Consider the following 24157-nt stretch of genomic DNA (forward strand, 5'->3'; position numbering starts at 1 on the left):
AGCCAAGCCAGGCGGTACGATCTGCGGAGGACGGGCCGCCGCAAAATAACTGACGAATATAACCGGGGGAACATCACTGGAGGTGGCCCGCCCCGCAGACTGGTACACTATCGTCCCTGGGAGGAGAACGTGATGCGCATGCTGCCGCCAGTGGGAGTACACGGAGTAGAAGGAGTGCCAGAGCCTGGTGAGTACACAAACAACTCACCTCACATGGGGGGAACCGCGTCAACAACCCAACTCACAATAATGCACGCAACTACCCCAAAGCCATCACCGGACACAACCACACTCCAAAAACACGCACATGCCACTAGCGGCTCCATGCCCCATGCACCAAGCAAGGCCATGCCCAGTCACAGGCCACACTAAACACCAACACAAGACAGGATGTTTGTGATGCCGGGAGGGTGGTCCTCCCAAAAAACATTGTGCAACTCAGAAGCAGACAACAATGCCCTCAGCCCATATGGCCTAGGGCAGAGCTATACAAACAGTGTGTCCCGACACTGTACAGTGTCACCCTCAAATGGTGGCCGCGTCGCAGGGTGACATGGGTATGAAGGCCCAATTTGCACATAACAGCAGCTAATGAAGAGGCATCACTGTGAAAGAGTGTCAGCACACACCGCCGCAGCAGCGCAGACTCAGAGACACTCTGCCCAATGGGGGCCGGGAGATTCTAAACAAAGCCACATGAACAAGCCAATGGCCTTTGAAAGACCTGCAAAGTGTGTGTGTCCAGGAAGCTTGGCTGAGGTGACAGAGGGGGACAGACAGACGGAGGGAGGGAGATAGAGGGAGGGAGACAGAGGGCGACAGAGGGCGACAGAGAGAGGGAGACAGAGGGAGACAAAATCACCCTTGGGTGGTGTGGGCATGTCCGCTCGTCAGCAGGTGGACTGTGTGCATGTTGACAAGGTCTGGCAGTGCGTGAAACACCGCTTTTACATTTGGAAATCACTGGGCCATGTGTCAAACTGTGCACGAGTAGATCCTTGCTGCAGGCACAAACCTAAGCCTACACCCAGTATACCCACTCACTGTGTTTGTTAGAACCCAGTCACTAATGCATAAGTTACCTACCTGCATTCTCCAATAGATATGAAAAAAGCACCATTTGCCCACGTACAGTGCAACACGTAAGCCGGTTCTGCATCGCTCGCTACGCACGCTCGCTACACTGCTCACTGCGTTCACAAATGATGCAACAACAAAGAGTGTGTCACACATAGGAAAAGTGTTGAAAGCTGTGGCCAAGGGACATACCCATGCACCATGCACAATGCACAGGGACTTGCCAAGTACAGACAAGGTAGATGACACTTGGCCCTGCTGTAGACAGCACAAGGCAATCCTGTGACCACTGTACACTCAAACACCAACTCCACATGCCACCTACCTACCACAGGAACTCACATTCACTGTCATGCCAGCATGCACCATGAGGGGATAGACACATCACCTGGTAGACCCAATGACAAATCACACCACACCCAACAGCATGCCCGGTCACACACCCCTCCCCCCTTACACAAGCACACACCCCCGGGGCAGCCAATGCAAATTGGCACTCCCACAATGGATATGTGACACAATAAGACCGATCCATAGCCAAATAAGCATCCCAACACTCATTAGACAGGCCAAATAACCAGGAGTACATATCAATCAGTCTCCCACAACATACCCATCCACAAGTGCACTGTGAGAGGAATGCTAGACATATCCAACTACCCAGAGGAACTGTGCCAACTTGAATATGTATGAAACATGGATGTCGCATGAAACACCATTAACATTGTCTCTCTCTCACACACAGGGCAACGTCGTCGATCTCCCCCCAACACTGGGGGGGAAGAGTCACAGGACCATGCTCGGTGTGACGATGATCCCACCGGCAGCGACGACTCTCACCACTCCGTGGATGACCCCGACCAACCTGGCCCCTCTGGTGCCCCAGCACCTGCGTCAGGTATATCTGTGCCAACTACCACCCCCATTCCTGCCACATCCCAGGATACACACAGGAGCCCTGCTCGCACACAACAACGCAGCCAGTCTGACCGGGAGGGACAAGGTACTACGGGCACCCAGGACGAGGCAGGCGACCCCGCAAATGCCATCCCTCAGGGGTCCCGGAGACCCGATGTGCCCACAACGGCAGGCCAGGCTCAAGTGGGCAGGGGTGGTGGGAGTGGAGGACGGTGGAGGCGCGAACCTGACCAGACAGCTGAGGAACCCGTTATGTCACACATCCGCAACATCCTGGACACATACCGGCGTGACACCAGGGGCATCAGCCAGGTAGTGGAGACCCTCAATGAGATTAAGAACCGGCAGGCCGAGCAATATGCCAGTCAACAGCAACACCAAGGACGGATGTAGGCAAGACTGGCTGAGCTCGTGGCCGTGCAAACGGACATGAGCCGTTCACTCCGTCGGATTGCCGAAAACATGGGCAACCCTACCTGTGCCACCAGGCGAAGATCAACACCAGCCACAGGGAGGGATCAGGAGGAGGAGGATTCGTCCAACGGAGCGTCACAGACATCGTCACGGCCTGCTTCTGAGGGTCCCCAGAGGAAAGTGGGTCGTCCACGCAAAAGACCGTGAGAGTCAGCGGACCATCACCATCTCCCAGGTCACCTGGCCTGGCACCTGACCCTCTGGCGCAACAGCATCACCTCGTCCAATAACATTCTCTGCCACATGGACTTGCTGGTCACTGTCTGACCAATGTTGACAAAGACTGTGGCATGGACTCTGATGACTTCCAATGGCAAGGATCCCAACTCCCCCTGTGAACTTTGGATTACAGACACCCGGCGAGCACCTCTTTACATCCCCCCAAACACGTACCCCACCACTAATAAAATTCATGAAGATCACAAGATGATTTTGCATTATTCCATAACATGTGTGTGTTGGAAAGTCAAACCATGCCTGAGTTTTGAAGTAACTCCAACCATGCATACCCTGGGGTCTGAGTCTGTCACAGGACACACATGGGTCACAATGTACCATCCAATACAGACATGGAGCACCATACTCACCCGTGATGGGCCCAACCAGCTGAGGGGGTGCCTGCACAACTGTGCGGACAGACCTATTTCGAAGAGCAACAGTCATGAGCAGAGGTCAGGGATCATGTGGAGTGTCCTGGGGTGGGAGTCCCAGGTATGTGTAGCCAGGTGGGAGAACTATGTCCTGCATGCTGGAGTCAGGTGGATGTGGAGAATGTTGGCCAGGCCAAGATTCGATGCATGGAGATGGCACAATGGTGTCTTGGATGACAATGTCACAAGATTGTGTCGGGGTCACGGTGGTGGGCTGCATCCTGAGTGCGAGCGTGGATTGTGAAGGTCATCCTGCAGCTGACAGTGATCCATTGCAGCTATCTCTGTTGGACGGTGATGTGGCTGGGTTGCCGGATGTTGAAGCAGAGCTGTGCAGATGCACCCTGGATGTGGACAAGTATCATGGGAGTTGTAACGTACTTCTCCGTAGAGTGCAGGGTAGGATTAGACACGGATGTAGTAGTTGACCTGGGGGATGGTCTGTCTTGCCTTGAGGTGGATCTAACTGTGGATCTTGTGCATAATGCAGAGTGTGCTGAAGCCAGAGGTACAGATGCTGGTGATCAGCATAGAACATGTGAGCAAGCAATCCATGATGCACACCAGCTCGTGTGCGTGGACACTGTCTGCCTGTGCAGGGCCCTTGCGGGTGGGACACAAGCAGTTGACCCAGCTGTAAGGGGACAATCCGCAGATGAACACCTCAGTCGTGTACAAATCCAGCATCAGGTGGCCGATGTTCAGCCATCTGCCAATGGATACCATGCATTATTAAAAATGAGAACTGGCAAGGACTGCGCCTTTGGGGAGGGTGGGGAGCACCTGGCTGGCAATGGGACACCAGATGATGATGAGATGCAGTGCGCATGTCATGGTGTAGAGGGGGATCCTGGACACATTGTAGACTGACACGCTGAGACATGATACCTGTGCCATGTGTCCCACAACGACACCATACTACATGCAGAGGCCTGGAGTACCACTCCCATGGCCTTGTTGAGGTACAGAGCCGGTGTGGAGTAGAAGGGACATGACCTGGTTGGTGTGACAGGGCCTGGAAGGCGTGCCAGCGCTGTGTAGGCAGTTGGAGTTGCACACTCAATATGCAAAGGTGTTGTGTGGGCCATGAGTGCATGCCTGAGTGCATGCAACAGATGTATTGGATGGACATTGCTTGGTGGGTGGCCTCAACATCATGGTGTAGCGTGATGTGGCACATGCAAGGACATGAGGCACGTGCAATGTGCACGTAGCATGTGCAGAGGGTCCAGCCTTTGCCACCGCAACTGTGTCACACACAAGCAGATTACACCAAAATTAATGGGTGGAGGGAGGAAGGGGGGTGCGTCTTAGAGGAGTGTGTGTGAGGGCAAATACAGAAACTCTGTGTGCCCTTGCTGCAGGGCCTGCAGCAGCAGGCGCCATGTCCTGAAAACCATGCCACAAGTTGCACACAAACACAAGCATGTCAAAAAGGACTACTGCAAAAGGTGTATGATAAGGAAGGAGTGTCTGGTTCAACATGGCACACACACAGACAATGGATGCACATGCAGCAAAGTGGCCGTTGTGGGGACTGAGATACCAAAATACCTACATAGCCATGTACATCATGCACAATACATATCATAATCCCTGACAAACAGCTTGCATCTTGCTACTCTACACATAAACTCATATGCACAATCTGTGATAACTATGCCAGACATGCCGCATGCACAGTGGCAAGAGACCTGCATTGACAGAGATGAGGCACCTTGGAGGCTGAGGGACACCTTTATTAGTCATGTTTGCCGGAAGGCAAATGCATCTATATTAACAGATGCACAGGTCATGTGGATGAACATGTGGGACCTACACTGGCACCCCCCTTTGCACCACAGATGCAGGAAATCCATAGAACTGGCACACAAGTGACGGGTTTGAGGCATACACCCCTTTCTGCTCACGGAGAGGCTGCTATTCACCATTGAGCCTCTGATGGGGATGTCCCACACTATGTCAACCCGGTGCATCCCGTATGTTTCCGAGGGCAGTGTTACACACATTGATGCCTTCATCACAATCCACAATAAAATTACAGATGACTGTCACCAAGTGTGACTATCAATTCAGGTGAATCCAGCTCCATGTCATGTGCCCCATGGTGATTCTACATGTATGCAAAGTAACCAAATGTGAACAGGAGCAGTGCACACACATTCCAAACAAATACCACACCCAAAAAGCCTTGGTGCATCCCTTACCCTAAGGAGATTCTTCTACATGTCCGTGCATGTTACGCTTGTGGTAAATAATTTAATTACCGGAACTTAATTTGATGCGGAACATTAATAAGAATAGCTCAATAAAATAAGAGGCAGAATCCATGGTATTAGAGGTTCGGAACGGGCTTTATTCCTATACAAAGGAACATAATTCGAATTATGGGCCTTCTATTCCATCACCACGAAAGTTCAGGAAGGAAGGAACATATATTATTGACAGGTAATCATTTTTATAGAAAAGGCATTACAGTAAAACAGATGCAGGAGGCGTAACAGTTGATAACAGAGATAAAGGCATACATGCGTAACTAAAATGGGTGTAACTAGGCGTAACTAAAGAACGTCATTAGGTATGATGTCACAAATGGGTGGTTCCATGAAAGAATTTCGCAATGTCAGCAAGAATACTTGGCAGAGATGCGCGCGCAGCAGCATGACGTGTGAGTTGACGTGCAACTAGGGGGAGAATGGGACTTGACATTTAGCTCTACATGTGGAGACAAAAGTCTGGGGTTATGTCAACCTAATCCCAAATCATATCTAATATCCTATGTTTAAAGAACTGTGTTATCCAAAAAGAGAGGTCTCTTAGGATAGAATCTTATTCTATACTGACTATACTGACTGTTAGTGCGTGTACAAGCGTCTAAGTGTCTACACTAGATGCGAGGGGGTAGGAATATTCCATGGTAACGGGGCTATGAATTACTTGCATGAGGGCAGCGAGGCCTGGCCCCTTTGCACGGTAGCTGGAGGAATGTTTACTTAAACTGCTAGAAAGGAATGCATCGGATGAGGAGCGAAGGAGATAATCTCGAAGGTGAAATACAGTTTTTGGCAGGCGACGGGCTGGATCAGGCACCGTTAGCCGCGCAGGGAGTAAGACAAAGTTCATGGTCACAGATGCAGGCTCAGACTGGAGCTTTCAGAGGCAGAAGGCAAGAAAAGGCTTGGTGGCAGAATCAGGGCCTACTCGCCTGGACTGTAAAATGGGATAAATGAACCATATAAAGCCGGTGGCCTTTCATACTTAGGAATAGAATATCCGGCCCATTCATGGCGGATCTGAAAGAGGACATGTTGACGGTGTACGCACATGTATTTGCGTCTTCATAACTGGAACTGGAGGGAACATACATGTACTAGTGACTTATACATGAAACCGTTGGGGTCCAAGATAGGGGACATAACCGACCATAAAAATCCATATTTCCACACGCTGATTCAGCACACGTTGCTGTATTCATGAGGAATAGCAGGAGCACAACAATGCCACCAGCAGACAGCATGCGCAAATACCTGGGGATGAGAGACACACAAGAAGTGAGCCAAAAGAAGCACATCCGCATGCATGGGCATGTACTCGACACGTATAAGGTTGTCAACATGCTAGGTGAAAATAGTGTCTCAGGAAAGACATTCTTTCATTACACCATCACTCGAGTGACACATCCAAACACTCCTCTGACTCACTTGCCATACATGCAGATGGACCCACACATTGCAACACATGCCACACAAGGCTCAATGCGTGCACACTCAGACACTGCAACTCACCACTAATCAAAGAAGTTGCGTATGAGCCGACTCCGGATTGTTACGGTACGTACCCCTACGTCACCACAACAATGGGGGTACGGCCCATACCCACGTCCCAAAGGCCTGGGTACGGGCCGTAATGCCATTGTTGGGGTGACGTAGGGGTGGGTGTGGTACGACCCGTACCCACGCTCTTAAGGCGTGGGTACGGTGCGTACCACAATTGTTGTGTTGACGTTCGCGTCCATGTCCACTTCCGTTGTGGCGGACGCAGGCCTTGGTGGACACGCACCCACCCCCGAAGTGACCAGGCCCTGGGGGTCAGGTATGTACAGGGCATGTATGATTTTGAACTGGGGTGGGGGTTATGTTTCCTGCCCCTGCCCCCCCCTTTGCCCCTGGGTGTGGTTCTGACCTTCTGCGGCGTCTGCGTCGGTTCCTGTACACCAGGTGGACTGCTATGAGGGCCGGGATTACACGTATGTTGGGGTCCATGGCTGTCCGTCACGTACCGGTGCTCCTTCTGCGCGTCATCCTGATTTCCCAGCAGTTTTTGGCTGCCGTAAAATATTGTTCGTGTGGAGTGACGTGGGCACGAATCGTACTTGCTGGTTTGTGAAACGCTGCCTGACTCCGTCCGGACGTCACGTCCGCGGTGTCCCAGATCAGAATTGTGGGTATTTTTTTGTCGGTCGGTGGTTTTTACGACTCGTACGGAAATGGTGTTTCCGTACGAATCGTACTTGCATGTTTGTATGGTGTTTTTCCCGGGTACGAGTCTGACGGAGAAAAACGCTCCGTCCGACGGTTCGTACCCGGGTTTTAACGGATTGGAATCGGCACCTAAATCTTTACACATTTTCTTACGTTAAACCTGCCTGCTCTGTGCCCAGCTACCAGGGGGTTGAGAGCTGGTTTAAATGATTTAAATTGGGTTTGACCCTGGCATGTTTGTGGTATTATTCCTTGAGGTGGACCACCATCTAAACTGATTAATAACCCACTTCATTACAGTCAATTACTATGACAGCAGTGACACATATGTCATAATTCAATATCGTCAAACCAGATGCCTATCCAACCCATTTCTAGGTAATTTCAACACACTAAAACAGTTATTAAAATAATCAGTAAACAATTTCTATTAACACAAGCATCAGCTCAAACTACAGATAAAATTCTATTAATGCCAAAAAAGTACTTTCTCGTGTCATAAAAATCTACTCTTATTCCTAATTAATACCATTCTCACAAACGCGTAAACTTAGTCCTAATAGCAACTTATACCTCTAATGTATCCTGCATGAACTACTATTTACTCACTTTAATGACTCAGAATTTCTAAATACCTTATGCGTCCTCCTATACAGCACAAAGCTATATGAATATTATTGCATAAAGTATAATACGCTAGGTATCTCCTCAGTAGCAACTTATCATTTGTTTGCATTACCCTTTGTCTCACCACGTACATGAGCACTTGAATCAGCACCATATGAATCACTCCATGTATGTGAACTAACATGACAAACTGCTTGACACAGGGCATCAACTAAAGTATTACATCATTTCTTACACAGAAGTATTTTACCCATCACTCCTTTTAATAACATCACAAACTAATATTCATTTTGTTTACTTTATTCAAAATCCCTACAAAAACTGTTTGCAGACAAGCAATTAACCTTAGCACCATTAGCGTTAAAGTTTCAAAAGATACACTCAAAATGACAATATGGCAAGATTGCTCCAACTTTGAGTACAGCATCAGGGACCATATTATAGCCTTATAGCCCGCCGTAGCGGGCTATACCGGCTATTAAAGGCCCGCTGCAGCGTTAAAGGCCCGAGCCGAAGGCGAGGGACTTTAACAAAAGCAGCGGGACTTTAATAGCGGTATAGCTCTGCTACGAAGGGCTATAAGGCTATTAGAACATTCTGCCACTAGAGGGCAGAATGTTCTAACAAATTAAACAAAGGCTTCTCGAAGATCCAGGGGATTTAATTCCCCTCGAGCTTCGAGAGGCCTTTGTAAAACATTGGAATGTTGCTCTGCGGGCCTTTATCGGCCCATAGAAGCATGGAGCACTCCATTGTATTCAATGGAGCGCTCCACATTCCAATGTTCTAATAACACATTACTTTGCATGGGTTTGATTGAAAGAAAATCTCAGCTAAAAACAGCTGCATAAGAAATGTATTAACAGAAAAGCAACAGCTACACTAACTATTAAGCTAACCCTGATATCAACAATCAGACAAAATCCTAGTTTTATCACAATGTGCTGTATACCATTGTCTAACATTTGAATTAACGAATCAAGGAGCCACCCTAGATGAAACAGCTAAAAGGCACATTTCCATCGCACAATTACTAACAGGATGATTTTATGTTTGTGCAAACTATTTAGATTGAAAAGTAACATAGGTTACATGGTTGCACTAGTTATATTTTAATTTGTTTTATATATAAACTTATATAATGTTTTCTAATAATGCAAAGTAAATGGCTTGATTTGTTCTTTATACATTACAATACTTTACTCAAAAAACTCAATATAAGTTTGCAAAACAAATACTGCCAAGGACAGACCAGTTGGCTTTGCTAGTGCTTGCTTATTGAAATCCAGGATCATTCTACTGTCTTAGGTTGTCAGTTATATATTAGTGAGGCATGTCTGATCACTGCTTGTCCAGCGGAAGCACACTTTGCCTTCGTTTAAAGATTTAGGTATTTCCTGCCAGCTGGATTATAGCAACTCTCTGTACCTTGAATTTCATAAATATTTACTTTCTAGTCTACAGATTATTCAGAACCCCCAACTCATCTTGAGTCCGTGTTGCCAAACTGTGATATTCACTTACATGACCAAGCTGTATTGCCTTTCAGTACATAACCATATTATTTTCAAACCAACTAGCCCTGTGTAGTCTATGGCCCCTAGAATTTTCACAACAATATAAGTGGCAAATCCTTCTTGGTTGTGGACAATCCCTGAAATTTCCTACTATTCTCACTACACTCAAAGTAACTATTGAGTTTTCCAAAAATACTTGAAACCATATTGCTTTAATTTCTCTGTTTAGGTTTTATTTCTTGTGTTCTGTTAAACCTCGGTTACCAGAGGCTTACTTATTGTCTCTGCTCAGGCATCTTATTTCCATTCTCGGTTCCAAGATCCTATTGGGTGACTGTGAGTTTACACATTCACATTGAAACAATTACATACTCTATCTAGTCTCCTAGAACTGCATAGCATCCACAAAGAGCTCCTTCTAAAAAGGATTTTTCAAACCACTGGACCAGTCCGACCCTTTAGCTAATTATTTATTACTTCTACTTCCTCATCCTTGTTAGTAATCTGAGCAAAGACTCACTGGGTAGTGAATCACACATTGCCTGTCTCAGACTGACCCCCACTGTGGCTGAACTCATATCTCAATGCCCTATAAAACTCTAATTGAGAAGTTACTCATTGCCATTTCTGCTTACTCCATTTCAGCAGCTACCACTCACTATTGCTGAACACCAGCAGTATCATTGGATTGAATTCAACACCAAAATCTAGGATCAAATTCAAAGTTCCATTTTTGGCCAGTGCCCCATCATGCAACCCAGTCTCACCCCAAACATAGCAAGAGAAATACTTAAAGATGGAAAAAGGACAAAATGAGTAGTCTGGGATTCCAGCTTCTTTCATGACACTTATGCTGGATGTGAATGCACATCAATCTCAGAAAAGTTGAAGCAATTTACTACCTCGCTGGTGGGGCTAACCCCATTAGAAAAAACTGGGTAGAACAGGACTGAGAGAAAAAAATATTACTTGTAAGCTATTGGGACGATAATATTTTTCAATTCAAAGATATTGCATCTGGGGTTCTCAATTTCAAAATGTTGATTGCGTCATGCCTTCATCAGTTGCTAAGCAATCTGCTAGATTGATCAGGACAAGGGAATTTAGTTCTTCCCGATAAATAATACAGTTCTTGTAAAGGCTATACTAATCCAGCCACAAGCTTTTCATTTAATCTGTACAACCTGGCTGACAAAGGAAAGATGTTCAAGCAAATGTATCCTACGTCTTGGAATCCAAGCTGGTCTTTAGGTTTTAAATGAGCCATCATCTGGACTTTCTGGCTAGCTCGGTATTCTGAACACTGAGTCATGCCCAGAAATGATGTACTTCGTTTGTTTATTTATTTATTTTAAATATAAATCATTGGCGAGGCAATGACACTCATGTTGGAACTCTGCACCTTATGCAAAACTGTACTGACCCTTCTCCTCATGAGAACAGTTCAGCCGAACCACCAGGCAAAGCATCTTACAGAAGGAAACACGAGCAACCCTACACTTGTTCCGGCCTCATCAATGAGGAACAGCTTGGATGGAGCCCTTGGCCACTTATGATACATACAATATACAAATGATAATGAAAGGAATTCTTGCAAATCGTCTAACCGCAGACAATCACTGGAGCAGCATTCCAACTCATCATTTTTCACACTGCAGCACTCTAGACAGAGGCCTGCCTCGTGCAAATCAGTACCGACCCCGGTCCTCAATGGAACTGCCCATTGTAAATGGTGAGGCTGTGCCTTTGTTTAAAGAATATCTCTGCAATTGACTCCTTGTTCATCATCAGCTTTTATGAAAGCGATTGCCGTTAGTCCTTCCATCTCTGCTCAACAAAGCACTCATTCTATCAACAATGGCCAGAAAGACACTTCAATGCCCCTCGATGGTGGTGCATTCATGTAAGACACCAGTAGCAAATTAACAGACCACAAAAGTAAAACCATGCCATGGATTGTGCATGCGATGTCCACTTACTTCTCAACTGCAGAATCTAACTCACTTGCTGACGGGAGGATGATCTGAGGATGCCTACGTGCTACTAAAGGATTTGGATGTTTCAAGAAATGGTACACCACGAAGAATCGTAAAACCGTGTATTTGTTTCTTTGGGGGTCCTTCCCAGATTTGGGTGCAGATGAAATAGAAATACCCTGATGACCGCTACGTAATTCATTATTTAAAGATATATGGAACATTACTGAATAAATACCGGATGGACCGTGGCTCTGTCCCGTACCTAGTGGGACATTGAGGTGACTCTCACGGGTATCGTCAGATAAAAGAAAAAAAGAAAAAAGGAAAATACTGTGATTACCTCTTACAGCATAAACAGCAAGCATTGTAGATTAATATTATTCCTTTAAATAGAATTCCCAGGTTGTGAGAACTTGCAATATGAGAAGTAGCGGGTACTGATGAAGGTTGTTCCTATGCTTTCTCGTGCCACTGAAACACGTTGACCAAGCCTTTTTTGTAGATCCTACAACTTTTTGTAGTAGCTCCCTGTTGGGGGTCATAAGGACTACTCTACAACTAAAATGCGCTAATTGGGACAACTATTGAGATTTATCTATAAGGGATGTATGGTATGTGATTGTATGAATGAAGAGTATGAATGTGCAGTGTTCTTCTCCCTGGGTTCTGCTTGTGTGTTCTTGTTTTGTTTATGGAATAATATACTGTGCATTAAGGAATTGACATTAAAAATGTGTAAAATATAATGATGTCATTAATGAAGATTGATTTATATGTATAAAATTCTATTATATTTATATATTAAAAAAGGATAATACAAAAATATAATAAACAGAAGTAAAAGATATAAATTGTTGTCCTTTGTGTGCTAGCCCATGCTGATTAAGATCTTCTATTAAAATTTTGATTGAATATTGGAAATTAGAACATAGGTCTAGAGGGAGCATTATTTGCTAAGCTATTGCTGTTAGTCCTTCCATCTCTGCTCAACAAAGCACTCATTCTATCAACAATGGCCAGAAAGACACTTCAATGCACCTCGATGGTGGTGCATTCATGTAAGACACCAGTAGCAAATTAACAGACCACAAAAGTGAAACCATGCCATGGATTGTGCATGCGACGTTCACTTACTTATCAACTGCAGAATCTAACTCATTTGGAAAAATGTAGGCCAGAGAAGGAATGGTGCTTTATCCTTTTTAAGTAGCTAACTTAATGGCATGATGCAGAATTGTAATCTGTCATTACCCTGAATATGGTGTTGGTCTGATCTTTATCGATCTTTAAGACTGAAAGGTATCTTTGCAGCATATTTGCTGTAGATCACATGCTTTTCACACTCTTGCAGTCTACTTTTGGCCACGGACATTGCAAATTATTATTCTTGGTACTTGGTATTTTAGTTTCAAGATAACTCGGGATCCTTCTCCCTAAATTCCCAATGCTCTAGGACATAGACTTCACCAAAAAGAATTTCTGCCATTGGGTTTGGCGTAATTTTCAGAGCTCCAGGACTGATCTGTAAAGATTCAAGATCTGAAATGCATTTTTTAAATTCTAAATGAAGGTACTTGGCACTTACATGTGAAGCGCACAAGAACTATGGATTACAATATGACACATAAATGTCACTTTTCTTGTCATATTTCCAATCAACACAACAATTCTGTCATGTTTAATTTAGCATGCATGTTCAAACTGTTTAATATGTGCAAACTTCCAAAAAAGGAAAGGTTGAATATATACGACTACTATCTTTGGCGCAGACCACCCACTTGAAGAGAAAATAAGGGATTTACACACAATTTAATAACTCATAATAGTATATAATTTAGCTTTCTACTCCGCATTTCTATACAACACATTTGAGATGTCATCAATGATGTCATATAGATGTCATGAGTGATGTCATGTTTGAGGTCCTAAGCAGTGCATGGCGGGGCTCACGTTATAGATAGCACTGATTACAATATTTGTTCAATTTCTGTGTCTTTTAAGTTTAAAATATTTCTTTCTGACTGAAAGTTTCACCTAACTATGAAGTTACTTTAACCTCTGTTTTTTTAGTGAATTTTTGAGGTTTTTTAATGCAAAATAGGAATATGCTACTTACGAGTATGCATCTGTTCTTGGCATGTAGAGCTGCAGATCTACACACTTTTGCATAGATCGCCATCTGGTGTTGCGCCCGGATGTTTGCAGTTTGTTTTTCCTCTTGGAAAGTCTTTGGAAGTCACAAGGTCGGTGACTCCTCCTTTGGATCGGATTGCACATGGGCTTCGGCTCCATCCTCAGATTGTTTTTCGCCAGCAGGGAAATGATGGAACGTAGTAATAACAGTGAAGGTGCCCATGTGTGTTGTATCTAAATAAGATAAACTGGAACAAATAAGGGTAGCCGGGGAGGCGGGTGGGCGTGTATAGATCTGCAGCTCTACATGCCAAGAACAGATGCATACTGGTAAGTAGCATATTCCGTTCGAGGCAAATGAGCTGCAGATTACACACTTTTGCATAGATTATATAGCAGTACCCATCCTTAGCGGCGACCACCCGCATCTGTTGCAGTGGTTTGAAATAATGTTTTGAGTACAGCCTAGCCCACACTAGCTTGTTGCTTAGTTTGCACATCTACACAATAGTGTTTAGTGAAAGTGTGCGGTGTTGACCATGTAGCTGCTATGCAGATGTAATCTAATGGGATGTTCCCTAAAAATGCCATTGAAGCCCCTATTTTACGTGTAGAGTGGGCTTTAGGGGGAACGGATAGCGTTTGTTTGGCTTTGTGGTAGCAAATCTGAATCCATTTGACAATCCACCTAGCTATCCCCGACTTGGAGATGAGGTTGCCCTTGTGTGGTGGAGAGAAAGAGACAAACAGTTGTTTGGTCTTACGGAAAGTTTGTGTTCTCTGTATGTAGTAGAGTAAGGCTCTTTTGACATCTAGTGTGTGAAGAGCTCGTTCTGCAACTGTCTGTGGTTGCGAGAAGAATACTGGGAGTTCTACAGCTTGGTTTAGGTGAAAGGGGGAAATGACTTTAGGGAGGAATTTTGGGTTGGTACGGAGAACAACCTTGTTATGGTGCATTTGTAGAAAAGGTTCTTGAATGGTAAGTGCTTGTATCTCACTGACCCTTCTGAGGGAAGTGATGGCTACAAGAAAGGCGGTTTTCCATGTTAGGAATTAAAGTTCACATTTGTGTAGTGGTTCGAAGGGAGGCCCAATTAGTCTGGTGAGAACGATATTTAGGTTCCACACAGGTGAGGGTGGTAGTCTGGGGGGAATTATTCTTTTAAGGCCTTCCATGAAGGCTTTAATGGCAGGTACTCTAAAGAGTGATAGATGTTGCCTGTTTTGTAGATAAGCTGCTATGGCTGCGAGGTGCAGTTGAATGGACGTATAGGCTAGATTGCACCTTTGTAGGTGGAGTAAAGAGCCTATGATGTGTTGAATCGACACATCTAGGAGATTGATGGTGTTGTTGTGACAATAGACAACAAAACGTTTCCACTTGGCGGCGTAGCACGCTCTAGTGGTGGGTCGCCTAGCTTCTTTGATGATGTTCATACAGTCAGGGGGAAGATTTAGGTAACTGAATTCTAGGATTTCAGGAGCCAGATTGCAAGGTTGAGCTGAGATGGGTCCGGGTGTCTGATCTCTCCATGGTTCTGGGTTAAGAGGTGTGGAGAGAAGTGTAATTTTTGGTGCGGTACTACAGATAGTTCCAGCAGTGTGGTGTACCATGGTTGTCTGGCCCAAGTTGGAGCTACTAGGATTAGTGTGAGGGAGTGTTGTTGTAGTTTGCGCACCACTAGTGGAATGAGTATGAGAGGCGGAAAAGTGTACGCAAATCTGCCTGACCAGTTCATCCATATCACATTTCCTTTGGACAATGGGTGTGGATATCTGGCGGCGAAGCTTGGGCATTTGGAGTTTTCGTGGGTGGCGAAGAGGTATATCTGTGGATGCCCCCACATTTGAAAGTACGGGTGAAGAACTTGCGGGTGGAGTTCCCACTCGTGGATTTGTTGTGTTTGTCTGCTGAGCAGATCTGCCATAGTGTTTTGGACTCCTGGGACATGCTGAGCTAGGAGAAAGATTTTCTGGGGTATGGCCCATCTCCATTTGCTCTGTGCTAGCTGAGAGAGCTGTGGAGAGTGTGTGCCGCCTTGTTTTTGAATATAGTACATGGCTGTCATGTTGTCTGTGCGGACTAGGACTGCCTTGCCTGAAATCTGTGTTTGAAAAGATTTTAGGGCTAAAAAGATGGCTAGTATCTCCAGATGGTTGATGTGGAGTAACATTTGTTGAGGTGTCCATCTGCCCTGCATGGTGAGATGTAACAGGTGAGCTCCCCAGCCGGAGAGCGATGAGTCCGTTGTCAGTACTATCTGGGGAACCGGGTCCAGGAACGGTCGACCTTTGGAAAGGTTTGTGGTGGTCCACCACTGCAGAGAGCGATGGGTACGACCGTCTACTAACACCAGATCTGTTAATTGACCTTGGGCCTGGTTCCATTGGCGCGCTAAGCACTCTTGGAGAGGACGCATCTGGAGTCTTGCGTGAGGTACTATGAATATGCAAGAGGCCATCATCCCTATTAGTTGCATAAACACTCAAGCTGGAGGGAGTGTAGTGCCATAAATTTGGCGCGTAGAGCCTGAGTGTTTGTAATCCTGGTCGGATTGGGGTAGGCTAGTGCTTTTGAGGTGTCTATGGTGGTACTGAGGTATTGTTTTATGTAGGACGGTTGTAGATGGGACTTTGCGTGGTTTACTGTGAATCCCAGTTGGTGAAGTAGCTGGACAGTGGTACACGTGTGTTGTACACACTGGTTGTATGAACTGGCTTTTATCAACCAGTCGTCCAGGTATGGGAAGACATGGAAGTGTTGTCTCCGCAGATGTGCTGCCACTACTGCTAGGCACGTGGTGAATACTCGTGGTGCTGTTGTGACTCCGAACGGGAGTACTTTGAATTGGTAGTGTTGGCCGTCCACTACAAATCTGAGGAACTTCCTGTGAGCGTTGTGCACAGGAATGTGGAAATAAGCGTCTTTTAGGTCTAAAGTGGCCAGGAAGTCGTTTTGGGAAAGCAGCGGTACCTGCTGAAGTGTTACCATGTGAAAATGGTCTGAGTGTATGTATTTGTTTAGGGGCCGAAGGTCTAGGATGGGCCGTAGAGTCTCGTCTAGACCCCCATATTTCGTTGGTTGGTAGGAACGTGTTCTATCGCCCCTTTGTGTAGGAGGGACATTACCTCCTGCTTTAGTAGTGTTAGATGTTCCTGTGACATTGGGCGTTGTCTGGGTGGAATGTTTGGGGGGTAGATATTAGTTCTAGACAGTAGCCTGGCCAAATTATTTGTATTACCCATTTGTCTGAGGTGATGGTAGCCCAGACAGGAAGGAAATCTTGGAGTCTGCCCCCGACCGGAGTGGGATGGTCTGGGGGGAGTGGAGGGAAGTCATTGGGTAGGTGTGGAGGCAGAGCGGGCGGTGTTTGTCTTGCCTCTGCCTTTATTATTGTTGCCCCTGTAGCCGCCTCTTTGGTAACCCCTTGTAAAGGTAAATTGGGTAGGGGCCTTATATGAAGTGGAAGCGGTGTCGGAGGAGTAGCCTCTGGATGTGCTCCGAAAGGAAGAACGGCGAAAGGACCGCCTGGGAAGGTTGGATTTTAAGGCTCCCATAGATTTTACCGTGTCTGTGTCCTTTTTCATCTTTTCGAGGACCTCATCCACTTTTGGCCCAAACAGATGTTCCTGGTTGAGGATGGAGGCTTCTACCTCCGGTTTAAAACCTGAAATCCTTAGCCAGGCATGGCGACAGAGGAGGACGCTAGTATTGATGGCTCTGGAGGCTGTGTCTGCTGCATCTAGGGCACAAAGGATGGAGGTATTAGTGATGGTTTTGCCCTCCTGAATTAGCTCGTTGGCCCTATTTTTGTATTTATCAGGGAGGTGTTGCATTATGGCTTCTAGTTCGTCATTATGGGCCCTTTCATATCTTGCTAATAACGCTTGTGTATTAGCGATGCGCCATATGTTGGCAGCTTGGGATGCAGTGCGCTTGCCTGATGCGTCCAATAGTTTAGACTCTTTATCAGGTGGTGGTGCTTCTCCTGACACCTGGGAGTTGGCACTTTTACGTGCTGTGGACACTACCAGGGAATCTAGTGGTGCTGGCCCTCTGATGTAGGAGGGATCTGTAGGGGCGGCTTTATATTTCTTCTCAATGCGCGGGTTAATGACCCTGGCTCTGACTGGGTCTTTTCAAGACCTCCGGCGCATGTTTTATAACTCCCTTGAGCATAGGTAATATGGAGGTGGTCCTATGTGTGGTGTCAAAGGTATCGAGGAGGAAATCCTCCTCCACGGGGTCGGTATGGAGATCTACCCCGTGATAGTGTGCAGCCCTTTGCAATAGATGGTTGAACCCCAATGAGTCTACAGGTGGGGATGGTCTGGAAAGGTAGAGATCATCTTGTGGGACGTTAGGAATGTCAGTGATGTTATAGTCATCCCATGGGTCTGGGGAGCCTGTGGGAGTGGGGTCCCCTGTAGGCAAGTCATGGGGCACGTCCCCTTGATCATCATGATCCAGAGAGGGTGTTGGGGAATGATGAGGTGGTGGTGGAGAAGGAGAAGGTGGAGGAGGGGAAGGTGGAGGGGGAGGCGGAGGTGGGGAAGGTATTCTGAAAGGGGAGGTAGCAGAGTCTTTCCTCTTTGGAGGTGGAGGCGGAGCAGGTTTTTCCAGCTGTCTCTTTTTGATGCAGAGCATCAAATGTCCGGTTTTGGGATCCTTGGTTAATGTTTTTTGCAATGGATCCGGTGTAAAGAGTTCTGGTGAGGTTGGTTGGTCCGTCGGCGCCGAAAGCGTTGGGGCCGTTGTTTTTTTGGCTTTGTCTGTGCTAGTTCGCTGTTTGGAACTATGCGGCTTGGCTAATTGTTGGGTGGGCGCCGAGATGGTTTTTGGCTTCGAAGTCTCAGTGCCGGTGGCCTTGTGTGCTTTTATCGGTTCCGAAGATGGTGTCGGTACCAAGGAGCTGGAGCTGGGTTTCGACACCGAGTGTTTCGGTGCGGGGCTCGGTGCCGAAGCGGAGGCCATTTTCTTTTTCGGTGCCGGTGCGGAGGAGTGTTTGTCGGCACCGATGGTGGGCTGGCTCGAGCCCGAGCCGCCAGAAGGCTTAATCGGCTTCTTTATTGGTCCTGAAGGAGTGGTGTGGGAAGCAATGTCTTTGGTCTTGCTTAGGCCCGGAGGCGAAGGCGTAACGAAGCCTTTTTCAGTGCCGGAGAGGGTGTGGGGGGGTAGATTGGTACTCACGACCCTCTGTGCCGGAGTGATGTCCTCCACATCTGAATCGTCGGCTTCGGAGGTGCTGACGAGGCCCTCGTCGGTGTGGTGTTCTTCTGGAGCATCGACGCCTTCCCCGAAGATGTCGTCCGGAATCGCCGTCGACGAGTGTGCCATAGTTCTTCGTGCCCTTCGGTCTCAAATGGTTTTCTTGGACCTGAAGGACTTGCACGCCAGACAGTCTTGAGCCTCGTGTTCAGGGGAGAGGCAGAGGTTACATACTTCGTGGAGATCGATGTGGGGGAATTTGGACCCACATCGAGGGCACTTCTTGAAGGGAGTCCTTTCCATTAGCCAGGACCGGAGCTTGGGTAGGCCCGAAGGCCGTCGTCGACGACTGGAATCGAAGGTCTTTTCGATGAGAGCCGCGTCGAGTGTGAAGATCGCGATCGAAACAATACCGCGGATTTGGGTGAGGATTGCGCGTCGATTGGAGAACTGGAAACTGTTCGGAACCGGAGCGCGAAGATCACATCCGAGCCCGATGGCGGAAAAAAACAATCTGAGGATGGAGCCGAAGCCCATGCGCAATACGATCCAAAGGAGGTGTCACCGACCTTGTGACTTCCAAAGACTTTCCAAGAGGAAAAACAACTGCAAACATCCGGGCCCAACACCAGATGGCAATCTATGCAAAAGTGTGTAATCTGCAGCTCATATGCCTCGAACATATTGTTATCATTTCTAACTATAACTTATCCTATAAGCTTTTCAGTACATTTCTAGGTTTTTATTACGATAAAGTAATATTTTATTATCTTTTACAACCCATGTGGCATGTGGCTAACTACCCGCGACCCCAGCCAACCCCACACTCCACACAGCCTTGTGGCAAGCGCAGCACGCATTTAGTCTTGCAGGTCCTGGATTTACTCAGGCAAGGCCCTGCTTGCAACCTCCGCAAGCAGCGAACACCCCACAGTACACAGCTCTCTTGCATGCTAAGCATGCGGTTGGACCCCACAACAAATATGAAAAATAAACATGAAAAATATTTGCTGCTGCCCCTGCTTCTGCTAGGGACATCACAATATATTATGTTAAAATGCCCCAGGGCATTATGGGGCACACCAAAGATTAATAAATGAGTGGCTCCTGCTGCTCTTTTTTTATTCATTTTTATTTATAATAGTGGTAAGGGGAGCATGTGTCCTTCTCCCCAAACCATTACTCTCCCAGGGGACCCCATCCCTAGGGGCACATATTTATTCATGAGGGGGGCATGCAGCCTCCTCCACTAGCTTCAAAAGGCTCCGGTCCCCATCCCCCAAGTCTAACATTTGTTTAAAGGAGAGGGCAAGGAAGCACTTTCCTAGAGGTGTACTCTCTGGACATAGAGATTGGGTCAGGCCCCAGAGGATGGGATTTCCGAGGCCATAATCGGCTTGAGTAGGGGGGCCCATGCCTCCTCCTCTTTCCTAAGTATGCCGGGCAACCAAAGGATGGAGTTTACGGGGTTGTAACCAGCTCGGGAGGGGAGTGCAAACCCCTCTCGCCTTTCATAACTATCCTGGGCCCCAAGGCATGAGGTCCTCGACCTGTAATCGGCTCGTGGAGGAGGACCCTCAAGAAATTCACCAGGCCCCAGGGGATGGGATCCCAGGGGGGCAAATTGCCTTAGGGAGGGGGCTCCAGGCACATGAACTCGACCATCAAGATATACCAATATTTTGAAACCCTAATTTTCTAAATCTATTGAATGGATTTACACCAGATCTAATAAATCATGCTTTCTGGACCAAGATCTAGCTTTCTGCTAAACGTGGTGTAATTCCGTTCAGCCGTTTTTGCACTATTGCATTCCTGAATAATCAATGTAAGATGCAGGAAGATTTTGCATTTTGGGTGACCAGCCTCCTTTTTATTGGACCCTGAAACTTTCATGGACAGAGCTGATCAAAAAACAGCACTTTTTTGACGGTTTCGTGAAGATTTGTTAAATGGCGCATACATTATTATTAGCAAACTAAAAAAGGCATTTTATATGTGTGTGTGTGTGTGTGTGTGTATATATATATATCTATATATATATATATACACACACACAAGCACCTCCATCGACGGGCACCCCCAATCCTGCAGGGTGGCTTCAGCTGAGTAACGGGACAGAGCTTCCGTTACATAATCCATACACAAAGAAGCGCCAAAGCCAATTCTGGAAACAGACCAAGTGTTACATTCATAGTACAGAAGACACCACATTTTTCTTCCTGACGCGTTTCGGCTTCTCAATTAAGCCTTGATCACAGTTGAGCAGGTGAAAATGTACGATAATCATTTGCTTTTAAATCCCAACACACGTGATAAAGTAGCATGTCATAGTACAATACCCAGAATGCACCTGGACTGGAGTCATATTTTCTCTTTTGACTGTAGAGCCTTATAATCATGCTATAATAGTGTTACTGCCACACAGTTACATTCAAAGTATAAAGTTCAAGTGCAAAATCATTCCAAATGAAAATTAGTCACGTGCATTTAAAATGAATCTTAAAATCTTCTCTCTTCTTTGTATTGCCATATTAAATTCAATGTCTTTTGAAACTCTGGGTGTCCAGAATCATAGAGACGAGGTGAATGCCTCTCTCCTCTCCCTTCTTCTACTCTGTGCTCTGATATCTCAGGTAAATCCTTATAACAGGCCGGAGTGTAAGCGGGTCGTGCCCCCCAACCAAATACAAAGACAAGCTCTATTGATGGGAGCACCAAACAATTTAGTGCAGCTTCAGCTGTTTGACGTAGACATTAATACAGATTTACTATTTGCCTCTCTTTACCTATACCCATCCCCAAACCCCAAAATTACCCTTACCTCTCTTTACCTCTACCTATCCATGAAACTTAAAATTACCTGTATCTCTCTTTACATCTATTCTCCCTCAAACCATAAAATCTCACTTAAGTGACTACGTTTCCCCACCCTAAACTTCTCTTTACCTCCATTTACCTCTATCCACCCCTGCACCCTAAAATTACCCTTACCTGTCATTACCTCTACCCACTCCTAAACCTTAATATCACCCTTACCTCCCTATACTTCTACCCACTGCATAAACCTATAATTACCCTTAACACTCTTTACCTCTATCCACACCTGAAACCCTTCTTTTTTTAATAACAGGAATATTTTCTTATCTAAAACATACAAACATCATATCTGCTTGATAAAGTACTTTGTGGTGAACCTATAAATACTTAACTGTGTAGTACATACCTGCGCAGTAAAGACTGCTGGTAAAAGTTCAATGGTAAAGGCTGCTGCCATAGGCCCTACAAGAGACATCCCCCATCCCCCATACAGAAAGGGCTCCAATTCCTTCCCCTCTGCAACACATCTGCATCGCTGATCATAGCTTTGTACTTTGGATACTTACACATATATCCACAAATTGCTGCTAGAAGAATAGCCAGGGCACCCAGAAGAATATGACCATAATCTGTCCACAGGTGACACGCTGGGGAGACTAGAAAGAAAGTTAAGCATTATTCACGACAATCATTTGAGGACAATTGCATTAATATTAAGTGACCAGAGTGCATATCAAGATGGTAGATAAAATGCCTGCTCTACGGGGTATCAAACACAGATGAAGCTGTTAGAGGGGGCTCAAACAATGTAGCAGATTGTTAAGGGTGGGGTCACTGAAGATCCTTTTATGACTACACACATAAATTGTGGTGACAATATTTTGCCATCACATGCATTATATTTTCTGCAACAGTAGTGTGAAAGATGCTGCCGTCTGCAATAGATTATATATGTGAGAAGTGACATGCAAAGGAAGCAGGAATCTGACAATCAGCACAAAAGATGATAGTTTGTGTTATGATGCAGTATGGTATTTTATATTATTATATTAAATTGATTATGAACACTCACCACTGATGTGACTGCTACCTTATTTAATATTAAAGGGGTGGAATCCCGCTTGTGAATCCAACCGAACAGGCTACAAATACATGGATAGAGGCGTGAGAGAGACAGCTGACCCTCATCCCTGTCACTGTAGAGGTCTGCTTTTATTCCAGTCTCCATCCCATGCAGACTTTTCTGACTTCAAAACTGCTTAATACATATGGCCTACCATCGGTCAATAGAGACTGAGACTACTAGTCATGGAGAGGCGTCGCGGCGAAGCTGATACAGGTATACTATACTAAGAGACCTAAACCACAATCTCTCGGGCACGGATAACCAGTGCAAAGCAAGGAGACCTGGGACAATGAGGCCCATGGCTTCAGATTTTATAGGGCGCATCCAGCCACAAAATGTGTAGATGGGAACAAATCGGTAGGCCTGTGCTTAATTTGTGAAGTTTTGCTACACGGAACTCAGCGAAGTTGCAAAAAAAAAACGCCAAGTTCCGCGAGTGGCGGAGTGCAATGCGAACTGCAGTTTGTGCTGGTATTCCTGACGCTCAGGTAGAAATTCTACCCGAGTGGCAGCACGCACTCCCAAACTTACCATTCGCGATCACGATCTTACTGTTCACGATCGCAAAAGGTGAAAAAACTCCGCTGCACATTGCGAAGCGGAGTGTTCTGCACTCCGCAAGATGCGCGGATTGCGGAGTGCAGAAAACTCCACAAACGGAGCGAAGTTCACCGCCCAGGCCTACAAATTGGTACTATAGAACCCAAAATATAAGCATTTAAACTCTGTAGTTTTTCTATCAGGAACAAAGGTGGCCTTAAATAGACAATGTTTACACCCCGATTTCTGAATAAAAGCACTGCCTTTCCGGCTTGTTTTTTTGTGATGGATTCCTAGGTATGGAGAAATCCTTTGCACCGGCTGTCATGAGCGAATCAACTATTTATCACATCAGCTAGTATACAGAGTACAAACACGGAATGGGCGTCCATAATCAAAACACCGCTTTTTCCTTTTATAAGTAGTCCTCTGGTCGGACCAGCTATGAGGACCAGCCAGCTGAGGGCAATAAAGAAGGTGAACATCCTGTGACCATAAAGTCTGTCTCCTGCATATCTTTGCACTACGGCCCAGATCTACAAGGTTTGGATTCATGACACACGGGTTCAGGGACTTAGTTCAGGGCACCATTACTAAATAGGGAAG

At 46.1% G+C, this 24157-nt stretch overlaps 1 protein-coding gene across 1 annotated transcript in view; it reads right to left on the reverse strand.

Annotated features, from left to right (window-relative positions):
- Positions 1-24157, reverse strand: part of LOC146869271 (E3 ubiquitin-protein ligase TRIM39-like) — a 185129-nt gene that overhangs the window by 90669 nt on the left and 70303 nt on the right. Inside the window, exon 6 of the mRNA XM_085646508.1 lies at positions 22452-22541. Within this exon, the coding sequence (XP_085502634.1) occupies positions 22452-22541 (90 nt within the window). The remainder of the gene's footprint in view (positions 1-22451; positions 22542-24157) is intronic.

The sequence above is a fragment of the Triturus cristatus genome, chromosome 1_1 (genome assembly GCF_964204655.1).
Source record: "Triturus cristatus chromosome 1_1, aTriCri1.1, whole genome shotgun sequence".
In the NCBI taxonomy this organism is placed as follows: Eukaryota; Metazoa; Chordata; class Amphibia; order Caudata; family Salamandridae; genus Triturus; species Triturus cristatus.